Raw genomic sequence first — 24,110 nt, 5'->3', positions numbered from 1 at the left:
ACAGACAGACGCACGAGTGATTCTATAAGGGTTCCGTTTTTTTTTCCTTTTGAGGTACAGAACCCTAAAAAATAACAGTTTTTTTATAGATGTCATCTAGTTAAGAAATAATTTAATATCAAAGAGCATAATTGTCATTCTCCCTGGGCTTGACATCGTCGAAGTGTGAAGGACAGTCAGCTCAATAAGCTATGTTATATGGGTGTGTCTGTGTACCGACACCTGCAATTATAGGACCCATGTAGTAAAATACCTCCGGCCTACATTATCTTTGCCTTAATTGAGTCATAAATATATAAGTAGTTACTTGATGGTTCAGGTATTCTAAACTAGTTACTTTAGTGCATGTCGCGAATCATTATGTAGGTACTTCGTTGCCGTCTCTATTCTATGAGTTCAGGCTCTACCTAACAACTTTGTAAAGTTTTAATTAGACACAAGATTAACCGAAAAATCTTCACAGCGACCCTCTGTCATGCGCTGTCATCATCTTCAGATCGCCAATTCACCTCCCCAATAAAAAAAAAACCTTTTCATCGATCTATCTCAATCGATCGCCGATATGAATGAGAAATTGTTGTCTCGTACTCGTAGTACAGACAGACGAGTAGATAATGTACAACATCTCAGTATCATACGTAACAATAAGTAGTGTGTACGTACTGTACGTACTTGGTATACCTATAAGTACAGGCCCATTTAGGGACCCGATGCCTTATCTTATCCAACATGTGACATTTTACCACCCGAAATCGTTGGAGGAGTTTTGAGTGCCTTGAGGAAACCTCCAACGTTGACTATTATGTTTGGTGACTTTGGTGTTAGTGTTGGTAGGAGTAGTAGATATTATTTTAATGCATACGCGTTTATAAATACCGAGCCCTTGTGTATCTGTCTACCAAGGGTGGTGCAAGTGGTGAAGGTGCAACTAGGTAGGCCACTGTTTGTTCCTTTCCGTGGGAGAATTTACTAAACACGTTCGTTTTTGACGAAATACTTTTTTTTATCCAGAGAGATGTATATGTATTAATCTAATAACAGAAACCAAACCCCATGCGAGCGGATCCATGGGCGTAGCAGTAATAAGAAAGAGTTAACTATTACGAACAAAAATGATACGAAATGGTAACAGAGCGTGTTTGTTTTGATAAATCATCGTGATATTGCTTTACAAAGTCTTAGTGGCTCGGTCTCATTGAATATGGATCGCCGAAGGTCGGTCAGTGCCAGCAAGGTCACTCTATTTGCTTTCGTGCTAACGAATACGATTTATGACTGCTGCCAGACTGCTCCGGATTTTATTTACGTATTTAGATTGTTGTTAAATACCTACATAGAATGTATATAGATACTAACGTAGGTAATGTTGTGTTGTGACTTTAATTTTGAATATGAGACAACGCGCGCAACGCTCAAAGGCTTTGAATCGACGATGTCAAACACTGGGAGGTTATTTTCTTAATACCTTCTTATCAATTTAACTTTAAGACACATTTTACCTCATACAGTATGTATAGGTAAAGTCCGCAGCAGATGGTGCTAAGCGGGCGAGGTGTTCAAAATGAACACATCTTTATTGTTTAGGGAATAAGAGCGTGAGAAGGTCGTTTTGAACACCTACCTAATACCTAACAATATATTCTGTTCGTTCCATGCGGAATTCCGGCTGCACTTGACCGGTGACCGGAATGTTCTTAAATCTAAATGTACGAGTTTATCTACATATCCGTTCTATTCCACAACAATGCTTTTCAATGAGCATAATATCCGGTCATTCATACTGTATGCGTATCACCATATTTCCCCCCTTAGACGTCCCCGCGGAATCGCGATTGTCAATCAAACGGACGTCATGTACGTTATTTTGCCAATGAGTTCATCAAAACATGTTTTTGGGTTTCTACTACTACTACTACAACATATACATATTAAAAGGTCAACCGCAAAACCACCCACTTCATCTTCAAAGCATGTTTTTTTACGTTTTTATCAGGCAAGTAAGGTATCTTAATTGCTCAAGGTTCGGTATCGTTCTTAAGCTTGTAAATATTGCTCTGAAAATTTTCCCACGTTTGTTTTGGTCTTTTTCATACGAGGTTTTGCTTATTTACTTGTTCGCGTCCGTATGACACATGCCCGCCTACTACTGATCTGATTTAGCGAAGTATTTAAGATATCATAACCCCTCTACATATCAAAACATAGAGACAGCTTCAAGGTATGTAATGTAAATATTACCAATCAGTTGATCAAACCCGAAATTGTGATTCAGTCGACGATATAGGTACCCAATAAATATGCCGTTCCGTATGGTTTCTGATCGACCACAACTCTAGACACGTTACATTTCATAATTAAGGAAGACCGCATCTTGCACAAGGAATGAATGAACCTTTAATTAAAAATTGAATTAGTAATTAAGTAATATCGCCGGTCAATCACTGGTGAGACACTTACTGACTTTATCATCAAGCGCCCCATTTGTAAACACAAACATTGATTGAAACTAAATATAACTACACTTCAAGAGCAGTGAAAAGATGTCCTTTTCTAAGCATAAATATCCCATTAAAAAAACCGGCCAAGTGCGAGTCGGACTCGCGCACGAAGGGTTCCCCACTTAAATATTTATTTTATTCGGTTTTTAGTATTTGTTGTTATAGCGGCAACAAAAATACATCATCTGTGAAAATTTCAACTGTCTATTAGCTATCACGGTTCATGAGATACAGGCTGGTGTTAGACGGACAGACAGACAGGCGGACGGACAGCGGAGTCTTAGTAATATGGTCCCGTTTTTACCCTTTGGGTACGGAACCCTAAAAACGTTTCCAGTCCTATTGGCTATAATACAGGGCGGGTACAATTTTCCCCTGTTTTACAAGGGGGCAAAGTTGTAGTTTAACCGCTCGTGCTAGTATTGATACCCGAGCAAGCGAAAGATTTCAAAATTGAACTACGAGCGTAGCGAGTTAAACAAATTTTGTCACCGAGTGAAACACAAAATTATTCACCACACCAAAGCGAAGAAAATACTAACTGTAAAATATGAAACAAAATTAAATCCAAATGAACGTTATTAAATATTTATTATTCAGAATCATCATTTAAAATTCATTGCTACCAGCCAGCATAAGGAAACAACTCAAAATTTGCTTCAGATTACTTTGCCACACATGTGGATAAAATGCTACTTTTTCATCAATTTTTGAACAATCAAAAGAGCCTTTACCAGCTGGTGTGGTGAAAAATTATTTAATCATGCATTTTTAAGATCTTAATTTTAGAATGCTTATAGAGTTGTTCCCAGATATTTGTGAGCACCTTCTTCGCTCCGATACACCTGATGGCAAAAATATTATATATTCTAGCGCGAATATGGATTTATCCTTGCTTATTCATATATTTAATTATATATATATATATATTTAGTGTACTCATAGTCATAAGGTATAATTAAGCATATTATTATATTATGCATATAGAATTTTACTTCGCTGAAAAGTTACGTTTCTTTATTGGTTTTTTTTTTTCAGTGCACCCACCTTGACGCTTTTCTGTTTAGCCCTATGGTTGACTGGTAGAGAATGCCTATAATGGCATTAAGTCCGCCTGTTGTACACTTTTTATTTGCAATAAAGTTTTAAATAAATAAATAAATAACAGTATTTCCTCGCTTAAACACGTGTTCCATATACAAATGTCCCGCGTGAATACGCACCGACCACGTTACGGTGTGTAACGGGCATGTTAATCATTAACGATGCCATTTTCCGCACCCGTACACTACAGCCGCAGGCCAAAGGGGGGTTCTATGGGAAGAGTCAACACAATGTTTGACAAACCTAAATTGGTTCCAAATAATTTTAACTTAAATAAGTTATATTGAAAATGCAATGTGCACCTAAAACAATGTATATTTTTAATAACTTAAAAAACAAACGATGTGTTACGCTAAAAACGCTCGAGTGAAGCCCGGATCAGTTATTTATCACACTTTAGTTTAAATCAGGGCCATCAGGGGTCAAAAGCAAATTAGTAACATGACTACCGTAGGATTACCTACCTGCCGACTTTTTTAAAGTAAATCTTAAATATCGTAATTACTTCGTTGGTAAATTTTAAAAGCTATCAAGGCGATGGTCTTAAAATTCCGGTTATTGTTGGTTTTGCGGAGGACCTATCATTATGTCATTATTTTTTATGTCGCTCGAGAATTCAAGTGAAAGCATTATGGTATGCGCACTTGCGCCGGTATAAAATGTTTAGCAGTCAGCCTGGAACTCACTGTTATGTAAGTTATGTTACGTTATAAAAAAATATCTTTATTTCGGAATGTTCAAAATATGTTCGTATAGTTTTATATTAGATTCCAACGCAACGGACACTTCTTAATACCGAAAATAAGTAAAAGAGTAATTAAACCAAATTAACACATCAAACCACGCCATAGGGATGATGACACAATAATGTAGATATTAAAATAATATATGGAAATAATAAAAACATACAGGACTTGAAAGTTTCAAAATTTAAGTAATTTTTAACTTCCAAAAAGGAAAAAATAATTCGATTCCTTACATTTTATCCAAAAATAAGATTGTATAGCAACTATACAAATACATAAACGAAATATTTCACCGACAAAAACGCAATTTTCCTGTTTTGTCCATATATTCAAAATTCAAAATGGACTCTCAGTGACCATGACGTCACGTTCACTTATCGTTTTGTTAGGAGCGTTTCACGACCACGAGTGAAGTTCGACTGTCGAGCTTTAACTATCATTTCTGACTTTTACGCAATTATTATAAGTATTGCTTTAATGCAATCGGTCCCATATACATTTGATCCTAAAAATAAACCTGATCGATTGATACCATTAATAGACCGCGGGCCAGGAACAGATTTCCATGACCAATCGCCTCCCGGGCGAAAACTCGTATAGTGGTTAACGGCTATGTATGATGAACCCTCGTGGACGTCAGCTGCCGCTCTGTTGGTGGGTTGAGGAATGGCAGCCACCGAAACACGTAAAAAAAAGACCGTCAGCTGGTCACATGAACATGTAAAAAAAAACAGTCATTGGCTCCTGTTTGATACTTTGGCAGATGATAGTTTAGATGCTATTGTGGATAAAAAAAATCGTCAGTCTGTTGTATCGAAGTTTTTGTGTTTTTCTTAAATTTCCGTTAAAAATGTCACAAGCCAATAACGCCAATGTCAATAACGGTCACTATACAGAGTTCTACCTGCCTAATTTCAAATCGACGAACGACTACGACAACAACGATAAAATTAATGGGAAGGAGTGTCAATCGCCAAGGAGTAAGTTTACATTATAAAATAAATCATAATTTTATAAGTGGCCAATCGGCACCGTGAGCTTTGTTGAGTCAAAGAGAATATATAGTATAGAGGGCTATTGTCATAGTAAATTTTGTAGTCACAGTAAATTTACTGCCATCTATCGACACACGATTAAAACTAAAAATTAAAATGTAAAAAAATATAAAAAAATGTATATTCATACATATATATGTATAATATGGATAAATATTTTTATTTACGAACGCCATATGACCCATGTTCTTTCACTGATATATGTGTTAAAACTGTTAAATATCACACGGTGTCGTCAACGCCATCTAGCCGACTATAGGCCAAAGGTGTGGCACCATCTATTCGAGTATAACTTTTTTTTTATTCCGAGGCACATTTTTTCCTTAGACTACTTATCTTATACGGACTTACTTATATATCTTTCCTTGAGCTGAGTTCATAATAGGTACTTGATAGAAGGATTAACTCCTCAGTACACACAAGTAAGTTGGTCTTATGTTTTGTCTTAAAAAGTGAAAAAGTTATAATAAAGATCGATGCTTCAGACGTGTTCATTATTTAGCACATTGTCCAGTAGGCAACGCCAGTTGGGCGGCCGGTCGGGTTCCCGAATCCGGTTCAGGCACGGCCCGCACGGGCGATGCTCGGCGGGAGGTTCAATGGGTCAACGAACGGGGCAACGGGTGCAGACCTGTCGCGCGATCGGTTGCAAAACACTGCGCGATTCACAGCGCGAGAACAGTACGATACGATACGTCTGATTTCGTTAATGCCATTAACAATATTTTTATTCATATAAGTTTTACGGCAACAGTTTCTGATGTAATATTATGATTGATTGCTGAGAATGTGAATCGGTTCGGGTTATAGGTAACTGAACAAGAACAAATTATGAATATGGACAACTCCAATTGATACCATCCATTTTATTACCTACCGACCTACCTACTTGCCTGTGATCTGCCCGCGACATCGTTCGTGTAGGAGTCATCACATCACATTAACCCAAGAAAGTACTCCTGTACGTATATGTGATAGGAGGACTGAAGCTAAGTTACTAGTTAGTAACTTTAACCCCCTTATTAACATCTCTAAAGCTATGTGAAAAATGGTCCAAACCATACTCACAAATAATAAGCTGGATCCACAGAACTAGTGGCTGGATCAAAGTCAAAATACAAATATCAATCATCAGAGCGGTCTCCATGAGAATTAGAGGAAGAGAAGAAGAATAGAAATATTTGGTTGCAAAGACGGTTGTGGAATACCCATCATAGAACATTAGATTCCCATTCTTTTTATGATATTGTTTTATATATTTTGTATTATTTAACGTAATAAAGTTTATTTCACACACCCCCTTACTGGATGATTTCCGAGACAAAAAGTAGTATATATCTGCGACGTCAACAGTAAAATTTTAAGATCGTCTATATCCAAAATACCTACACAAATCGTTCTTCGAAGTTCTTGGTAAGCCCCCGTGATTTGCCTGGGCCACTTGCACCATCCCACTAACCTCGGTGTAACCGGTTAAACCTAGAGTTACCATGGTTACCAGTACAATTTGATGCTAGGTTAACGGTTTAACCGGTTAACCCCGGGTTAGTGGGATGGTGCAAGTGGCGCTTATAGTCGGATAAAAACACTTGTAAACGTATAATATGTGTAGGCATCCCACAACCCGCAGGGAAACGAGATTTTAAGTTTATGCAGTCCTTTTGCAAACAGACGGTATCGCAACCACATAAGCAATGGCCGATAGCGGTCTCGGATAAAAGCGCTTTTCAAATTCACAATACAGTAATATACATCTAAAGTTATATACCCGATGCATACATCTGCGTCACGGTTGCGTGCGTTTATCGGTATTGCGAAGGAGCGATGCCAGCGATTAGTTAATCTTTATTGTTTTTATATCCCAGATATAAAAATTCGATTGAACAATTTGTCCTACCGATTAGTCAAAATCATGTTAGTTCAGCAAGTGCCCTACCCCAAGTGAAGTACCCACGTCGGCATATTTACTACCTGTATGGATAGAAAAGTGGATTCTGGAGTGGCATTGACTGTACAAAATTGGTACAAACAAAAGCGTAGAGTTAGACCAAGAAAAGTTTTCAGCGATTTTGGTGGCACGCGCGGTGCAAGTGTTATTTTGAACGTCAAACTTCTATGAAATTATGACGTATAAATGACACTTGCACTGCGCGTGCCACCAAATTCGCTGCAGACTTTTCTTGGTCTAACTCTAGTAAAGTCATTTGACATAGTATCCGGGACACGAAAACAGAGCTCAGGATCGCATAATATATGTTATCAGGCGCGTATACCTATGTATCTCTTATTATTCGAGGGTAAATTAGGTACTAACTGTAATTATGCGTCTTTGATATATAGGTATAAAGCATATTAAGATAAAATTAAATACTGATAACGACGAACTATCGATCATAAATCTAGTGTAAAGAGACCTTAACCCTGACCCTGACATTCTTAGGCCCACTTGCACCATCCCCCTAACCCAGGCAATTAAACCGTTAACCCAGTGTCAAATTGTACTGGTAACCATGGTAACTCCAGGTTTAACCGGTAAACTCGGGTTTGTGAAATGGTGCAAGTAGGCCTTAATTGAACGACCGCTTAGACAAATCAATTTAATGTTAGAGACTAGGTAGAGTAGATAGGTACCACATTTAATCTGTCTACCGTGAACCTAGACGTTTTGACTCGACCTTCAAGGCAGCAGGGGGAACCAGATTGACACCTTAAAACTGAAACGTTAATATTGTTTTTTAAGATTGATGATTTCACGAAAACTAATAACGGCACGTTTTGAACCGTTTTCCGAAAAGCGCGTACACGTACCGAGAGGGAAAATCTCTAGCCAAAAGGCGGTAAGTAAATGCTTTAAGTGCTGTTAATTTTTGAAAAATATGTGGTATCGAGATTATTTGAATAATTTGACAAATAAATTCTAGCAGACCAATAATTCAAGCTATGTGTAAACTTATCGGCTAGTCTACAATAGATCTCTCCATTGTCTTCTTAATTAATTATGAATGTGTAATGTAGTAACAACGACGGGTGCATTACGTTATCGCCATTAGAACTCTATTTGCATACTTGTTGTTTACATAGGCTGATATTGTACCTTTGCGTTCCAGTACGCCTATACTGAGTAGGTACATGGGTGGCAACTTGGCAAGGCTATTGACGACTAGACGTATAGCTATACTATAGGTGTTGATATGTTACGTAAGGCCGCTAAATCGAAATCGAACATTCTATAGCAATTACCTGCCACTATTCTAAGTATAGACTGGACCGGTATCACAGGTACCAAGTATCCATATATCGATTCCTACCGGTTTACTACCACACACCTTTAAGGTAACAATAGCACATACGTACAATGGCACATACATAGGTTAGATATGTGATGTAATGAAACATTGTATTTCCTACCGAGGTAGGTGTTAGCAAGAAAATTATAACTTTAATTGAGACATTTGAGACTGATAGGGCAGGTAACATAGAAAGATCTTGTTTCTGCCCTTTTTAAATCAGCCAAAGGAAGAATTTTGCAAGTTTGTATTTTCTTCCACGACCCACCAAATGAAACTGGTTTGTTGAAGCTAATATCATCAGTTTCAACTATTTCCCTATCATTAATGCCATCATAGGTACGAAGTCCAGTGGGGAGCCATCGGGAACATCAGGGATTTTCTTGACATTTGAACAACCTGCTTCGGAGTATATAATTACAATAGGACACACGATTTATGCATTTAATTTTCATATTCGTTACGTTGTTACATAAGTTACATAACCCAAAGACCTTAAGCTAAAGGGACTCGCGAACGCATGCTGGCAACGCATCAACTACCTATTCAGATTCCGCGATGGATGCTGAATTATTCCCTCGCAGGTGCAGCGCCTAGTTGCATACGGATTACAGCTGACCTCTCCCTTTACGGAAAGAGCGTAAAAGTCATTGGAGCATGAGTCTAAGATACGCGTTTTGAATTAGAGTAGCAAAAGTAGTCTACCAACTTATTCGTGACCTGGGAACGCCCTTATCCCGTTGGCACAGAGTTTGATTACGCATGATTCTTGTCACGGATAGTTTTGTGGACCTGTAACGAGCGTGGGACTCGCACGCGCCCTGCATTTGTTTACCAACCGACGACGGCTGTCATTCTATTTTTGGAACTGACGAATCATGGCATTCGTGGCTACGGATAGCGTAGACAGCGTAGACTTATGTGGCTTATACCATATATATGGGCTATTTTATGGATCAAGTCTTTTTTGGTGGGTTATATTTGTTAAATTGCCAGCAATCTATTCTGTGAATCTATCAACCTAAACTTGACCTAGTTATCTGTGTTCGAAGTTTGAGTACTATTTATGGTACGAAATGTTTGAATTGGTTTAGGTCCAAACTGGAAACAATTTAACTTCATTACACTGTATTCTTTGAACTTTGAACTTCTATTATGGACATCCCTAGAAAAGTAAAAAGGGGGATTAGGGGGGGTGTAATGCAGACATATGAAGGAAATAATACAAAACCCGCTTCCTCCCTGCAGTACCTGCTCTCTCGTTCTTGCTGTAATTTATTTGCTTTGCGTCTAGCCCGTTAATTTCTCGACACTAAATCTGAATACGTGATGTACCTGTACCTGCCCACGTATAAGTGGTGGTACACTAGATGCAAAAGATCTATCGTACTGCTAGTTTTTGCATGCATTCATTCGAAAATTCGTGAAATTAGACTAAATCATGTGTAAACAATGATTGTATCATCATCTCGACCATTTATATATACTTACGTCCCACTGCACATGGCAACGTCAGCCACGTTAGCACAATGCGGATTGGAGACTTCACACACCCCAATTAATGTATGTTATAAATATTGAATTTTTTAATTGAAAACACTCAAAAGCGAATCTTACCAACAATAAAACCTAAATGGACCGATTTTTCGCCCTCGTTAAATATAAATTGCATCATTACTTTACAATTTAATTAGCCACCGGGCTACCGCGAAAACTTTGATCAAATTATCGTTTTCATACGCCCCTATATTATAAATTTAATCGAAATCGCCAAATGTGACCAACTGTGACAAGGAGGGGGGAGGGGTCAAAAAACCTAGAAATTTCGCCCTAAATTGCGGATTTTTGAATTCGACGCCAACTTTTATTTTACTCATGGTGAAACATATTACGGCGTCGATTTTGGCTTCCTTTTGTGACTTTGTGTGACGTAATACGTAAAAAAAATCTCATACATTTTCTTCGTTTTCGGGACCCTATTACTAAGACTCCGCTGTCCGTCTGTATGTCTATCACCAGGCTGTATCTCATGAACCGTGATAGCTACAGTTGAAATTTTCACAGATGATGTATTTCTGTTGCCGCTATAACAACAAATACTAAAAAAAAAAAAAAAATATAGCCACAACCGAATACAGAACCTCCTCCTTCTATGAAATTGAAGTCGGTTAAAAAGTACGGAACCCTCGGTGCGCGAGTCCGACTCGCACTTAGCCAGTTTTTTTCAATTCACTCGTTTATGCTTGACCAACTACTTAATATCTATACGTACAGGTACAGGTACGAGTACTTTATCTAAATTACCATCTGACGTACGTAGATATTTTTAATTATGCGATTTATGCGACATTGTAACTTACGACCTACGAGTTGTTTGTATTTATTTATAAGAATAGTAAGCTAGAGGTTACAAGTGTCACTTAAAAATACAGACTAATGTAAATTGTGAGAAACTGCTTGCTACAATTCTCTATAGGTAGGTACAGTATGGGGTTCTTCAAAAAAGGAGTGTACAGGTTTTTAAAGGGTCGGCAACGCGCGGTAATATCTCTGGTGTTGCAGACGTCCATAGGCTACGGTAACTGCTTACCATCAGGCGGGCCGTATGCTTGATTGCCACCGACGTGGTATAAAAAAAAACATACATACCGTACATACCTAGGTGAATAAGTGTGTAGGTTAGGTATATGCGTATATACCTAAATAATTGCGGAAGTAGGCATGAGCGTGAGAAGAATTTATGCTCCATCGATTAAGTATAATATATATATCTATATATATATATAAACTTATGACATACATATATCTAACCTAGCATTATATGACGTATATTATAAGTAGGTAACAGCTAGTAACTAAGAACAATCATTAACAAAACTACAATTTTACACGTCATCATAATTACATTACAATACTATTCTAAATGATATACTATTTATTAATTTACAATACAATACAATAAAATTACAATAAAAAAACTAAATCTAAGCTAACCCATAAAAACCCAATCGCTCCCGACGCAAAGGTGCCCATCACGCTTGCCGCGTTTCCTTGTTGAACCGCGATGGACAGCCTCTCCACCAGGAACGATCCGGAGCGGGGGTCGAGACCCCTCTCCCGCAAGCGACGCCCCAGCTCCCCAAGAACAATAATTGAATAAGGAACTACACTATATAACTACCTGGTATTTATTTGCCACTAATCTCTTATCAATTTTCTTTGTGTCACATAGAAAATTGACAATAACTGGATTTATTGTTTATTTTCATAATCTTATTTTTTTCTAACTACTTATGTAGAAGTTGTTATAAGTTTGTTATTATTGTCATCTCTTTCATTCCGCTCGCACCACTGGTGTAGTGCAATCGGGCATTGGGCGGGGTTTTGCGACAACATTGGCATAAAGATTGGTGCTGCCATCTAGCAGCTCAATGGCAACAAGATCTACCGCGCGAGAACTTACTATTCGAGCCCAGTACGAATGCATGTAGTTCTGCTACTCAACACTAGGTGGTGCCATAAGTAGCTTGAAATGCTTGAATCAATCTATCTTTGCTTGAATTGAGAATGGAAGTGTATATAATTTTTTATAGGAAATAATAAACTAACAGGGTTTTTTTTGTTGTTTCAGGTGTTAGTGGAATATGACGGAGTAGACTGGCAGCGACGTGAATGGGTTGCTGTTTATTCGCGGAGGACGTTTCGTGTTTTTTTAGTAGAGAGAACTTTAGTGTGGGCTCCTAAAAATGTTAAGGATGAAACAATCAAATGGCCCGCTTTGGTAAGTCAATCATAATTAATTAATTATTCAAAAACAGAATAAAATTCTACTGTTGAATAACACACTGTGTCACAGACAACACAGTGCACAACAACATAGTACAACTACACGCTTCTTTGTTTCTTCCCTTCTTGTTAGTTTCATAGTACTACACTAGATGGCGCTAGGAGTATCAAAATGACAGACCTTTTATTATACCAAAGATAGATATAACTCCGTAATAGATGGATACAGTCTAATGTAAAAACGTGCCTCGAAAATGACGAAAATTTGATTCTCGATTAGATGTCGCGAGTACTTTTGGCCTACTCTCGTATAGAGGACGTTGACGGTTTCGTTTGTTATTTAACAATTTTAACGCATATCAGTGAAAGAACTAAACGTATACACTTTTATATACAGCGTGGCCAAAAATATGTGCATTCCCGTTGCCAGGGAGGTTTTGGGATTATACCTACTGAGCAGCTTTTACTATGGGACCAACCACAAAATCGCAAAAAAAAAATTTACCCTCCCATAGAAAATGGACCAGCCAAAATGTATGAAACAGTCAAATTTTTTTTAGCGATATCGGAGTTGGTTCCATAGTAAAAGTTGCTGAGTATAATCCCAAAATCTCCCTGGCAACTAAAATCTTGTCTCTAAAATGTTATCTTTCAAGTAAAAGAAGGGACAAACTCCATTTAAGTCCTCTCCCCGTTTCTTCGCATAAGTACACGAATGTTGATATATTAAAAGATCTTTGCAAAATGATTATTACACATTCCAAACCAATGTAACAATTTTTCATTTCTTGTTGTTCTAAAAGGTATGCAGAAAATGATACGTTTCTGCACTAGAGCATTTTACGTTCCAAGTACGATTTTATGAATTTTTTTACGATAAGCAATTGAAATTTGGGTTTAAATGGATTTGTTATATGTCAATTTCCATTCTGATATTTAACTCCATTCTATAAATAACGATTCTTTCACCTAAATTGTTAATTGAAAGTACCCTCAAGAAATAATATAAAAATTAATACTTAGTCATGTTTTTTAAACAACACATGCATTTTCTCGTATTCAAAATGAAAAGTAGTGTTTAACTCGGGTGAAAGGCATCATTTCAGCCTCCTACTATTGGCGCTCTTACTGCGTTCGAGCGCCAAATTACCTCGGCAGAGATGAGTATCTTTTATCCCTTGGTTAACAATCTACTATTACAATTCTCCATTGCTGATGACATTAATCAAAAGACTTATCTACGATGATCAAGCGCGAAAATAGTGCTGGTTTGGGTTAATCCTTAGACTACTACAATTTTTTAACTTTGGGAAAATTGTGAAATATTTTTCAGCTGTCCCGAAATTAGCCGATGTCTTTGGCTCTCAGGAATACAAATGTATCAATTTACTTACGTAGTGCTTTTTTATACTTTTTCTATATAAGATTTTTACCTGTTTTATTCAGGCGTACATTTATTTTAAATATTTTATACAATAAATAGCCACGAAATTACGTCAGTTGTTAACAGATCTTCCGGGGGGCCTGGGTAAAAGTGCAGAGGGTAGCGATGTATAATTATGTTCTATGGTTTGAGCCTGAGACGTGAAAGTAATTACAGCGTCCGTGACCTGTCCTCAGTCTGTTTATCCGATCCAGAGTTTTCGTGGCATGCCGAAACCGTCTGGTTTAGCTGTGGGATCTATCGCTTGCAGGTTGCAGGACAGTTCATGCAGTAAATGTGCTCCAGTGCTCCACTCATCTTTCTAGCTCTGTTACACGTCAAATAACTCAGGGGGTCCCGGATTCGGATCAAGGGAAGGGCATTTATTTGTGTGTCTATCACAAATATTTATTCCTGAGTGATGGATGATTTCTATGTGAATATATAAGTATTTATATAATATATAGGTATATCGCCGTCTAGTATCCATAACACAAGCTTTACTGAGCTTACTGTGGGACTATTAGGCTAGGTCGATCTGGGTAAAATTGTTCTATAATATAAATTATATTTGTATAATACTGTATATTTATTTATTTTGGATGGCGATACTTAAGACGTAAGGGTTGTAGAACACGTCTGGAGAACTTAATTTCGAGCAAGTATTACGGGCGTCTGTTATTTGCACAATGCTCACGTTTCTCGCGGCACTAAATGTCTGGCTTCAACTCTCAAAACTCTTTGAATACGCTTAAATTCCGATCCCGAGGAAAGTAAACTGCTTTGCTTAGGACATAGGTCTTGTATTACAATTGTACGAGTATTTAAGACCTCGGAAATTCTAATTTGTGTGCCAGAGACAACAATTTACTGTTTTATCTATGTTCAAAATGTTGTAAATGTCGAGCCAGATCATATTAGAATTGATCATTTGTGGCAATCATTTCATGAAATGATCGGCTGGTCATGAAGTGATCAATTCTAAAATGGCATTTCATGAATTTACCAAATTCTATGATCTGGCTACATAGGGATTAATTAACCTTAATTAATTAATAGACTGCTCTAAAGTTGGCATTAGCAGCAATAACTAATACTAGTGGCCAGTTACACTGATTCGTGTAAGTATTTTATTTATTTTCTGTTAATAAATAGTTATTTGGCTAATTATTCTAATAGTTTTAGTACCTACTAGCATTTTTCTGAATAACTATTTAGATACAAAACTCCACAATGATTATATATATAAATGTAACTAAATCTACAGACATTAATTACAGATGTCATCCGCAGACCCTGAAATCACTATGGAAATAAAATCCCTTTGAGCCCAGATACATATTCCACTCGCTAGCTCCTAATACATATGTTAGTGCCATGTGACTTGCTTACGTTTTTAGGGTTCCGTACCCAAAGGGTAAAACGGGACCCTATTACTAAGACTCCGCTGTCCTTCCGTCTATCTGTCTGTCCGTCTGCCACCAGCGGGCGCAGCATGGTTCCATTTTTATCGCCTGTCACTATGCCCGTCACGTTGGCACTTACATACTTACTTGTTAGAATTAGAACGTGACAGGCATGGTGACAAGGGATAAAAATGCGACCGTGCTACGGCCGCAGGCTGTATCTCATAAACCGTGATAGTTAGACAGTTGAAATTTTCACACATAAATTATAATAATAAATAAATAAATAATTTCTGTTGCCGCTATAACAACAAATACTAAAAAGAGAATAAAATAAATATTTAAGTGGGGCAACACACGTGACATATATACAACAAACGTGATTTTTTTGCCGTTTTTTGCGTAATGGTACGGTGGTACGGAGCCCTTCGTGCGCCCGCACTCTGACTCGAACTTGGCCGGTTTTATTAAAAAGATAGATGGTGACAGGCTAGGCTACATCAAATACATAGGCGGGTATAGTGGCCCTGACCTGGTGATATAAGCATGCGAAGTTACCTATTTTGTCGTGAGGCATGCCGCATGCGTGCCCTTGCGTTGCGTTGCGTTGCGTCTTATATAGATCGTCTATATTAATGCTTATAAAGTTGCACACTGGCTTTGAATTGTTGATCGGCCTTCACTCTTAACAACATTACATAACTTACCTATTGATTGGAATTAAACCGTATAGAATTTTAATGTTAAATATTTACTAAATAAACGGAACTTAATACTGCTGAGACAGAGGGTACCTACTAATCCTACTATTGTAAACATCAGGAAATCTTGTCTCACCCGTGTTTCATAATATAATCAATTTGACGGTTGTGATACTTGTGATCACTAAAGATCAAGTGCGGGTATTTTTAAAAACTTGCACAGTTAAATGACATTGATACCTGCTTTTGTCAGTCATTACCGAAATTATGGGCGTTAAGTCGTGTCAGAACAGTCGGGAGGTAAATAATTAATTTGATATGTGTAATATGATCGAGGGTTTAGGTTAAAATAAGTACTTACTCCAGATGATTGTGACAAACAAAGAAATAAATTCTTGTGGTTTAACCGTTTCGTGTGTTCAATATATAATTAGTTTTTGTTTAGGATTAGAGAAAAGGTAAACAATCTTGACATGTCTTTTTATTGAAAAACGTTTTAAAAAAATCGGTAACCATTACGTATGAAAGCAAAAGAATGTAAATGATCATATATGATTTATAATGACCTTAATAACCTTCTAGAATGGATTTCGCTCAGTAAAATTAATGCCTTATTCGTTAGCCTTTGAAACAGAATCCCAATTACTAGCCTATGAATGATAAGATTTGTGTTCACTAGATTGTGGTAAATTCAATTAGAAATGGAAAATATATAATCTAATACCTACAAAGTGTGAAAGTTTTGTCTTATTTATCTAGTATTTGTCCTCTTCGTTATGTTTGTTAAGCAAATTAGGTTTTCAAGAAACATTTTGTCAAGCTCGAGTTCTGATGATGGGATCCATGAGGAATCGAGGGAACTCCTCAAATGTGAAAGGCATACATACAGTGATTTTTGTATTTTTATCAACAAATCCAGCATTTCCATTTTAAAAAGTGACATTTGATGAAGTGGAACTGCTGATGATGATCAGAATGGAATTCTTTACTGACGCATAATTTACGTTTGGCGATTTGTCCATTTTTATGTTTGTTAAGCAACTTAAGTTTTTAAGACATATTTTTTGTCAAGCTCGAGTTCTGATGATGAGACCCATGAGGAACCGAGGGAACTCCTCAAATGTGAAAGGCATACATATAGTGATTTTTGTATTTTCATCAACAAATCCAGCATTTACATTTAAAAAAGTGACATTTGATGAAGTGGAACTGCTGCTGATGATCAGAATGGAACTCTTCAATGACACATAGTTCACGTTTGGCGATTTGTTCTCTTGCTTATGGACCCAGACCCAAACTTGGACCCGGACTCGGAACCGGACCCGGGTCTGGACATGGACCCCAACTAGGACCCGGATCCGGACCGAACTCTGACCCAAACTTGGACCCGGACAGGCGGACACGGACCCGGACTCGGATCCGGACCCACACCCGGACCCGGAAATGCTACTAGAAAAGTGGGTTAGGTGGGTGGGTTGGTATTGAACTGCGATTCTCACAGAACAAAACTGCTATCGGACAAGTAGGTTAGGTTAGAACTGTGTCCCTTACAGAAACGAAATGCTATCAGAAAAGTAGGTTAGGTTAGAACTGCGACCCTTACAAAAACGAAATGCTACTAGAAAAGTGGGTGGTTTTACCTCCTTTTCTACATTATTAGGCATTATTATAATAATGAGGCAATTAGGCAAAAGATGGATTTGGATAATTAGGCATCATCAACAATAAGTAAACTTTCAGCGGCATCCCCCATTGAAGTCAGTTTTTTTTTCTTAAAAAATATTTTTATTATATACAGACTATACAGTTATAACCACAACACAAGCCTTCTTGAGCTTACCGTGGGACTTAGTCAATCTGTGTAAGAATGTCCTATAATATTGATGTTGTGTTGCAGACGTTTACCCCGCTGGCGGCGGACCTCACGCTGCAGCCTCACGCGCAGCCCGTCGAGTTCCTGCACGACCGCCAGCTCAGGTTCATCGACTACGCTAATCTGCAGCCACTTCAGGTAAGGCGGATTTAGACATACTTACATATCCAAAACACAAATTTACCCCTGCTGTGCATTAGGCCTCTTCAAGTACGCATCTCGTCCCGGTCCTGAGCTAATCTTATCCAGAAGTGACAGGCAATCATTCGAATGTTATTTGTCGTCCACCCAACGAGCCAACGGAGGGCAGGCGCTTTTTTAGATAGCTGAACTTAAACCCCATGAAAAGGACATGTTTAGGCAGAAAATAAACTCTGACCAGATTTCGTCGCTTACATAATAGGACAACGTGGACCCGGTGGACCTAACACTAGTTAGGTACTAGTGAATTTTGTGAATAGTATGTAAACATGGATATTAAATTCAATTTATTTATTTGGCTTGAACATACACAGTTGAGTTGATTGAGTTGTCATGGTTACATGTCATTGGGATGTGATAAAAAATTAGATCGTTTTATATTGCTTACTTAAACTGGTATCGACAAAAAATATAGAAATTGGAATCCTAAGATTGAAATTTACCTAAATTCCCCTTGTCCCTTGGCCCTTGTTAATGTCCCTTGAATTTTTTTTCACTACCATCCCTGTTAGATTTTTCTTCTTGAACTGTACATATAAATGAAAATATCCTTTGAAGAATTTGTAGTTAATATGAAAAATATGTGATCTTCTAAATCAATTCATATATATTAAGTATACCGGGTGTGGCCTGTAAAACGAGCAAATAGTTCAAATCAAACATAGATTGTACTACTCAAACGGTGACAGTAGTGACACTTTTGTTCAATAACTCTTAAAAATGAAGAAGTCTAGATTTCCTATTTTTCATACAAAATAAATACTACCTTCAATGTACGCCATTATCTTTGTATTTGACGTTGTTTGTCACGCCTTAAACATAAAATTCGCAATTCATTGCGTCTTAGAATAAACTTTAAAGTGTATTAAAAATCAATACACAAGTTATTTTTAAAAGTCGCTGAACAAATGTTGGTCAGTATGAGAATTACAGCCTACAGTTTAATTTTTTGCTCGTATTACAGGCCACACCCGGTATATCTTTATTCTATTTTCTTCCATCGTATATGATAGCGTGCTTAAGTTTTACCAAGTTTAATATTCTTGTAATGTCTCTAGTAGATTTTCCCTTGCGGCATAGTTGAACGTAACACTTGGGGTAATTAAACCAAAGTTATTAGCATGGCAGGCAATATTAGCAATTCATTACTAAGCACCGTGATATTAAATTTGGCGCTAAGCCGAAGGAAGCCAAATGTTATGCTGAGAATGATGTATAAATCTTTAATATTCACATGTGTGCACTAGATTGTGTTGTGTTTCTCCATTGTTACCGACTATTGGTCATCAAACGTGCCTCTGACACTTCAATAAAATATTTATAAACTGATTTACGTTTAGATGTATTTTTTTATGATCCACTGTACGGTAGGCTAAGCTCAAATGTGAATCACGTGAATGATGTTATGATTACATTTATTTATTCCTTTAATAATGATTCATATCTATGCCGAAGTGTTTTATTACTTAATCCAATGTCTGAATGTCAGTTAATTAGGGGCTGAAAAACAGTTGCCAACTGCCATTAAGGCACGGTATTCGTGTCTTGAACTGTTGAACGTCATGTCGCAGTTCTGAGAAATTCACACGTGAAATTGGAATTCCTCGAATACGCTATTTCTAACATTCATTTATTATTCTGTTGGAACACTTTGAACACACAGAAACATTCCGCGATTATAAAGCTTACAATCGTGAGCGCCGGGGGAAAACGGTTGTATAAGTATGTAGTGTATGTTGTTTGATTAATGTTACGGCATATAACTGTAATTTTTGCCTAACAAGGCTAGATTTTAGAAATTTACGTTAGTTCTTGTGTAGGAATAATTATGGCATATAATACCGACCCTTAATACATAAAGTTAGTTCAGATTTTCTTTCTGTATCGTATACCTAAATCTGGTGACACTATGGAAGCGTATTAGATTGAGTTGTAAAAGTGGAGACAAAAAGCAAAACGCATAAGCGACCCAATTTCGAGTAGACGTTACGAGTGTTTATCCAAACTTGCGCGCCCAGGCGGGGGGGAGATCAAGGACGGTGTCTGCCAAACAAGGGGGGATTTTCCCGGGAGACGGGAGGCCGGGCGGGTTGCCCCCGCTGGAGAGGGAGCGGTGTGTTTTGATGCTCGCCGCCCGCTCTATTGATTTTCCGCCCTCGCCACCCAGCCGCCCCTTTATAATATCTGAGCCAGGTGGCTGGTATGTTCACGTCATGCTATTTTCGGCGAGCCCGGCCGCCTCCTGAGTCCTGGCCGCGGCGATGGTTGCCGCGCGATGATTGATGCCGACTAATCTTAATCAACTGCTCGTTTGCGATGTCCACTGAGTTTTATTTGAAACATCGCGGCTGTCGATATCAGACTACCAGTACGAGTGCTAACTTGGTTCAGGAGTTAGAAACTTTTGACATTTGTTTTGCTCAGTTGTTCTTTCGAAAGCAATCTTTTGATTGTTGGGTATATATGTAGGAAATGTGTACGTAGAATTAGGCAAAGGTTTTAACTTTACAATTCCTCATTCATCTTAATAAGTTTAGAAGTTAGGTATAGCAGTATCTACCGTAAAATAAATATTATATAGGTAATATAATAACACTGATATTTGTTATTACTTTTCCTTGGCTCCTTTAAATTTATATTTTCCTTTCATGTAAATACAGTTAGGTACCTATGAAAAACGTTATTTCAAGAAATATCATTTATTTACCCTTACCTGAGGGAGTAATAAATTACGCATAAAGGAAAAACTGTAATATAGATTTAATTTGCTTTTCAACACAAATGAGGCGTGTTTTTGTTTGCTCTCTGTCGTCAAATTGGTATTCGTTGCTATCGAGCATCGAGCCTACAAAAATGCCCTTGCCTTGCCAAAAATATATAAATAGTTAAATGAGGCCTTTTATATTCGTTCAATTAATGATAAAATATTTTGTAGCATATTATTATTATCAATAAATTACCTCTTTTAGGTAATAAGCGTATAAAAAGTGATATTATGGATGATATACGAAACGTGTTTTCTGTCATATGATATGATACTTTGCAAATAAAAAATATGTAGGTACTAGAATAAAATATAGGTACAATTAGCTAAGGTGTCTCCTTCGATAATGGAGAATATCTAAACTTGGCATATATTAGTTCGTCAATAATCTTGTTATACAAACTGGATTTATAATTATATTATAAATAAATATTCGAACGCTACGACATACTAATTAGGTACACAAATAACATCATATCTAATAAGAAATCATTATCATTAACACTCATAATTATGTGCGTCATTATTGGAATTACAAAGGTGAACCATTCAATATGTAGGTACATCAATAATGTAATTTATGTTAACTTTAAATCACTTTCCATTAAACACCCCACGAGTTACGGAAGTTGTCGACTTTCTTCTATATGCACGCAATCGAGCGCCCGCAAATTTTAAACGAGTAAAGTTTGTTTCAGTTGGCTTTACCCCACTGTCCGGGTGTCCGGTACAGGGTGGCGAGGCAAGGGGCGGGTGTGCATGTGTGCGTTATGGTGTTACTGATCTTGCCTAGCTGTTTTATTAACAGCGCCAAATCAGTTGAATTCTTTTATGCCCTTTATGGAGATTAAGATATAAAAACGGGTGGTATGTACGAATCTGGGGCGCCATTCACCTTTTTTTAGGTCTAAATCATAAGTCTTTCTTATTAATAGAAAAATTCAATGGGTACTTTAACAAATACAAACATTACATCAAGCAGACTTTCAGATCTAATGACTGTTTAACTCATCCAAGATTAAGCGTCGTCCCCGGCCGCGGTCACAATAGATAGGAAACCACAAAGACCCCTATTTATAATCTTGCCCGCTCTTCCCCGAGGCTTTCCTTCCGCCTGATGGATTGAGTAATGCATTGTTTTCCTAAGCCACTTGTGCTATCTGCAGTATAAATAACCTTTTATTGCAGAGCCAAAGAAATTGTACACGGATGTTTTGTAAAACATTACAAACAAGGGGAGAGTTGACATAGGTCGGTGCTTAACTTGTAAAATCTTTCCTATTAAATTATAAAAACGATGCCTTAATTAAACTTACAATAGAAACGAATTCTCATGTTATTTCAATAATGTCTAAAATTTCCAAGGTTGGTATTGGCATTGAATGCGACAACTTCAAAAAACCAATGATTATTGCGCCTTATTTTTGCTTGCTATCTATGCTTGAAACTAATGTTTGTCAGTAAGTGGGACCTTGAATAAATTATATTATAGTAATTATAGTTATATTATTTACTATCTTTTAATCTCTCTCTACTATCTAGCACTCACACTTAAATAAATACTATATAATTGGATACACAAATAAGATCAGTAAATGAGATAGCTGTGAAGTAAAATGTACCCTTTTATGAGTACCTACTATATCTACCTATATAAGACCACCCACATGGGAAACCTGACAGATGGTAGGTGTAATGTAAGTATACTTTAATATTAAACCTGAGCTGAATAAAGAGCGATTTCTGTGATTAATTAGAGGTCCTTCGGGGCAAATGGTCTAGTATTATTCTCATGCTTCTGTGTGATATTAAGACCTAATCCGTGGCCATTACTGAATCAATCAATAAGTAGAAGTGGTAAATACAAAATTTTAAGTCGGCAGTAAAGCCAGTCTAAGCTGTATAAAAAGGTGTCTGCATGCTCGTAAAGAAACTTGTTTGTATTCATAATTATAGACTTAGTAAAAGAAACTCGGTTTTTAAGATATATTCCTAAAGTACTCTTTTTGTATTGTAAAATATCGTTTTGTATTCAGGCGTCACGCCGTATTTGCACCAGTCTGTTTTGTTGACATAATCGGCCACCAGACCGTGACAAATGTTGTTTAATCCGTCCGACGTAACTACAAAAGCCTCGTAGTAAATGTTCTACTTTATAAACATTTGGCCAAACACGTTCTTACTCATTCTGTGACCGTGGTAATTCAGGGGTCCATATTTAAATATTTGCACGTTTTTAACTGTTCTTGGACAGAACGTTTATTGACCATTAATTTGTATTTTGCATTCTGGTTTAGTCCAGTCTGAGTGAGGGCCCGGGTAATAATGGCTTACATTTTTATAATCAGTATTGGTATTTTGACTGCGTAAAAATTAAGCCCGGTTCTCATTTGTCTGACGTGTCGTGTTGTGTTGTGTCGTGACGCATATCGGTTTCATAGATTTAATATGGTTGCGTTCACATAGACAAATGTGAGCCGGGCTTTATAGATTGGCTACATTGTGCGTTCCTCTAATAATTAGTAATTAATTACGCTTGTGGTTGGTAGGGGTAAATTATTGTGGTTCAATTGTCGACAAAAAAAGAAGCAGTAGTAATTAAGTAGGTAGGTAGTAGCCTGCTATCGTTTGTCAATACATTTTCGCCATTATTGAATCCCTGTATAAATACCTCAGTAAGTTTAATAAAAATATAAACTGGCTGCGTGCCATTTAGTGTTTTTATAATGTTCTATTAGGTAGTAACCATTACTACTCTAAAAAATGTTTGGAACACCAATAGAATTCATATCTTTTTTATGCCTAAACGCACGGTAAACGTATCACTGGAAAACCAACTTATCTTCGTGCGCTGTAGTGTTTATTTCATTTACTAAATGTCTATTATTGCATGGTCCAGTTTGCATGTATGTATGTATGTGTAATACGACTACATACACTGAACAAGGGGAGGGTGGGGCGAGTTCATCGCACCGGATACATCTGTCGCCGCGTGCGGAACGCACAGGTGTGTGCATCTTGTTTACGTGTGAGTGTAACATTGACATAAATACGATGCATTACAAATGCGGGTGTTTCATATTAATTGTTATATATAAACAAATCAACTACTTTGTAGCCTACAGGCCTTAAAATTAGTTTCTTAAAAGCTTCTAATTTCTAACTTGTCATTCAAAAGGAAGTTTCTTATTAATAAAATTTATTGCCACAGAGGTGTCCGCTTGTGTTAGAAGTTTTAGGCCTTGGCTTATATGAGATACAATTTC

At 37.2% G+C, this 24,110-nt stretch overlaps 1 protein-coding gene across 2 annotated transcripts in view; it reads left to right on the top strand.

Annotated features, from left to right (window-relative positions):
• Positions 1-24,110, top strand: part of LOC134744526 (lysine-specific demethylase 3A) — a 220,458-nt gene that overhangs the window by 35,844 nt on the left and 160,504 nt on the right. The window contains exons 2-3 of one of the 2 annotated variants that reach the window (XM_063678327.1): positions 12,322-12,471; positions 17,904-18,017. In XM_063678327.1, coding sequence (XP_063534397.1) covers positions 12,322-12,471; positions 17,904-18,017 — 264 coding nt within the window. Of the gene's footprint in view, positions 1-12,321; positions 12,472-16,258; positions 16,307-17,903; positions 18,018-24,110 lie in introns of those variants that run through there. The other variant, XM_063678328.1, reaches the window with a different exon arrangement.

Source organism: Cydia strobilella, chromosome 10, assembly GCF_947568885.1.
Source record: "Cydia strobilella chromosome 10, ilCydStro3.1, whole genome shotgun sequence".
Taxonomy (NCBI): domain Eukaryota; kingdom Metazoa; phylum Arthropoda; class Insecta; order Lepidoptera; family Tortricidae; genus Cydia; species Cydia strobilella.
The sequence above is the reverse complement of the archived record's forward strand: the minus strand, read 5'-3'. Positions and strand labels throughout refer to the sequence as shown.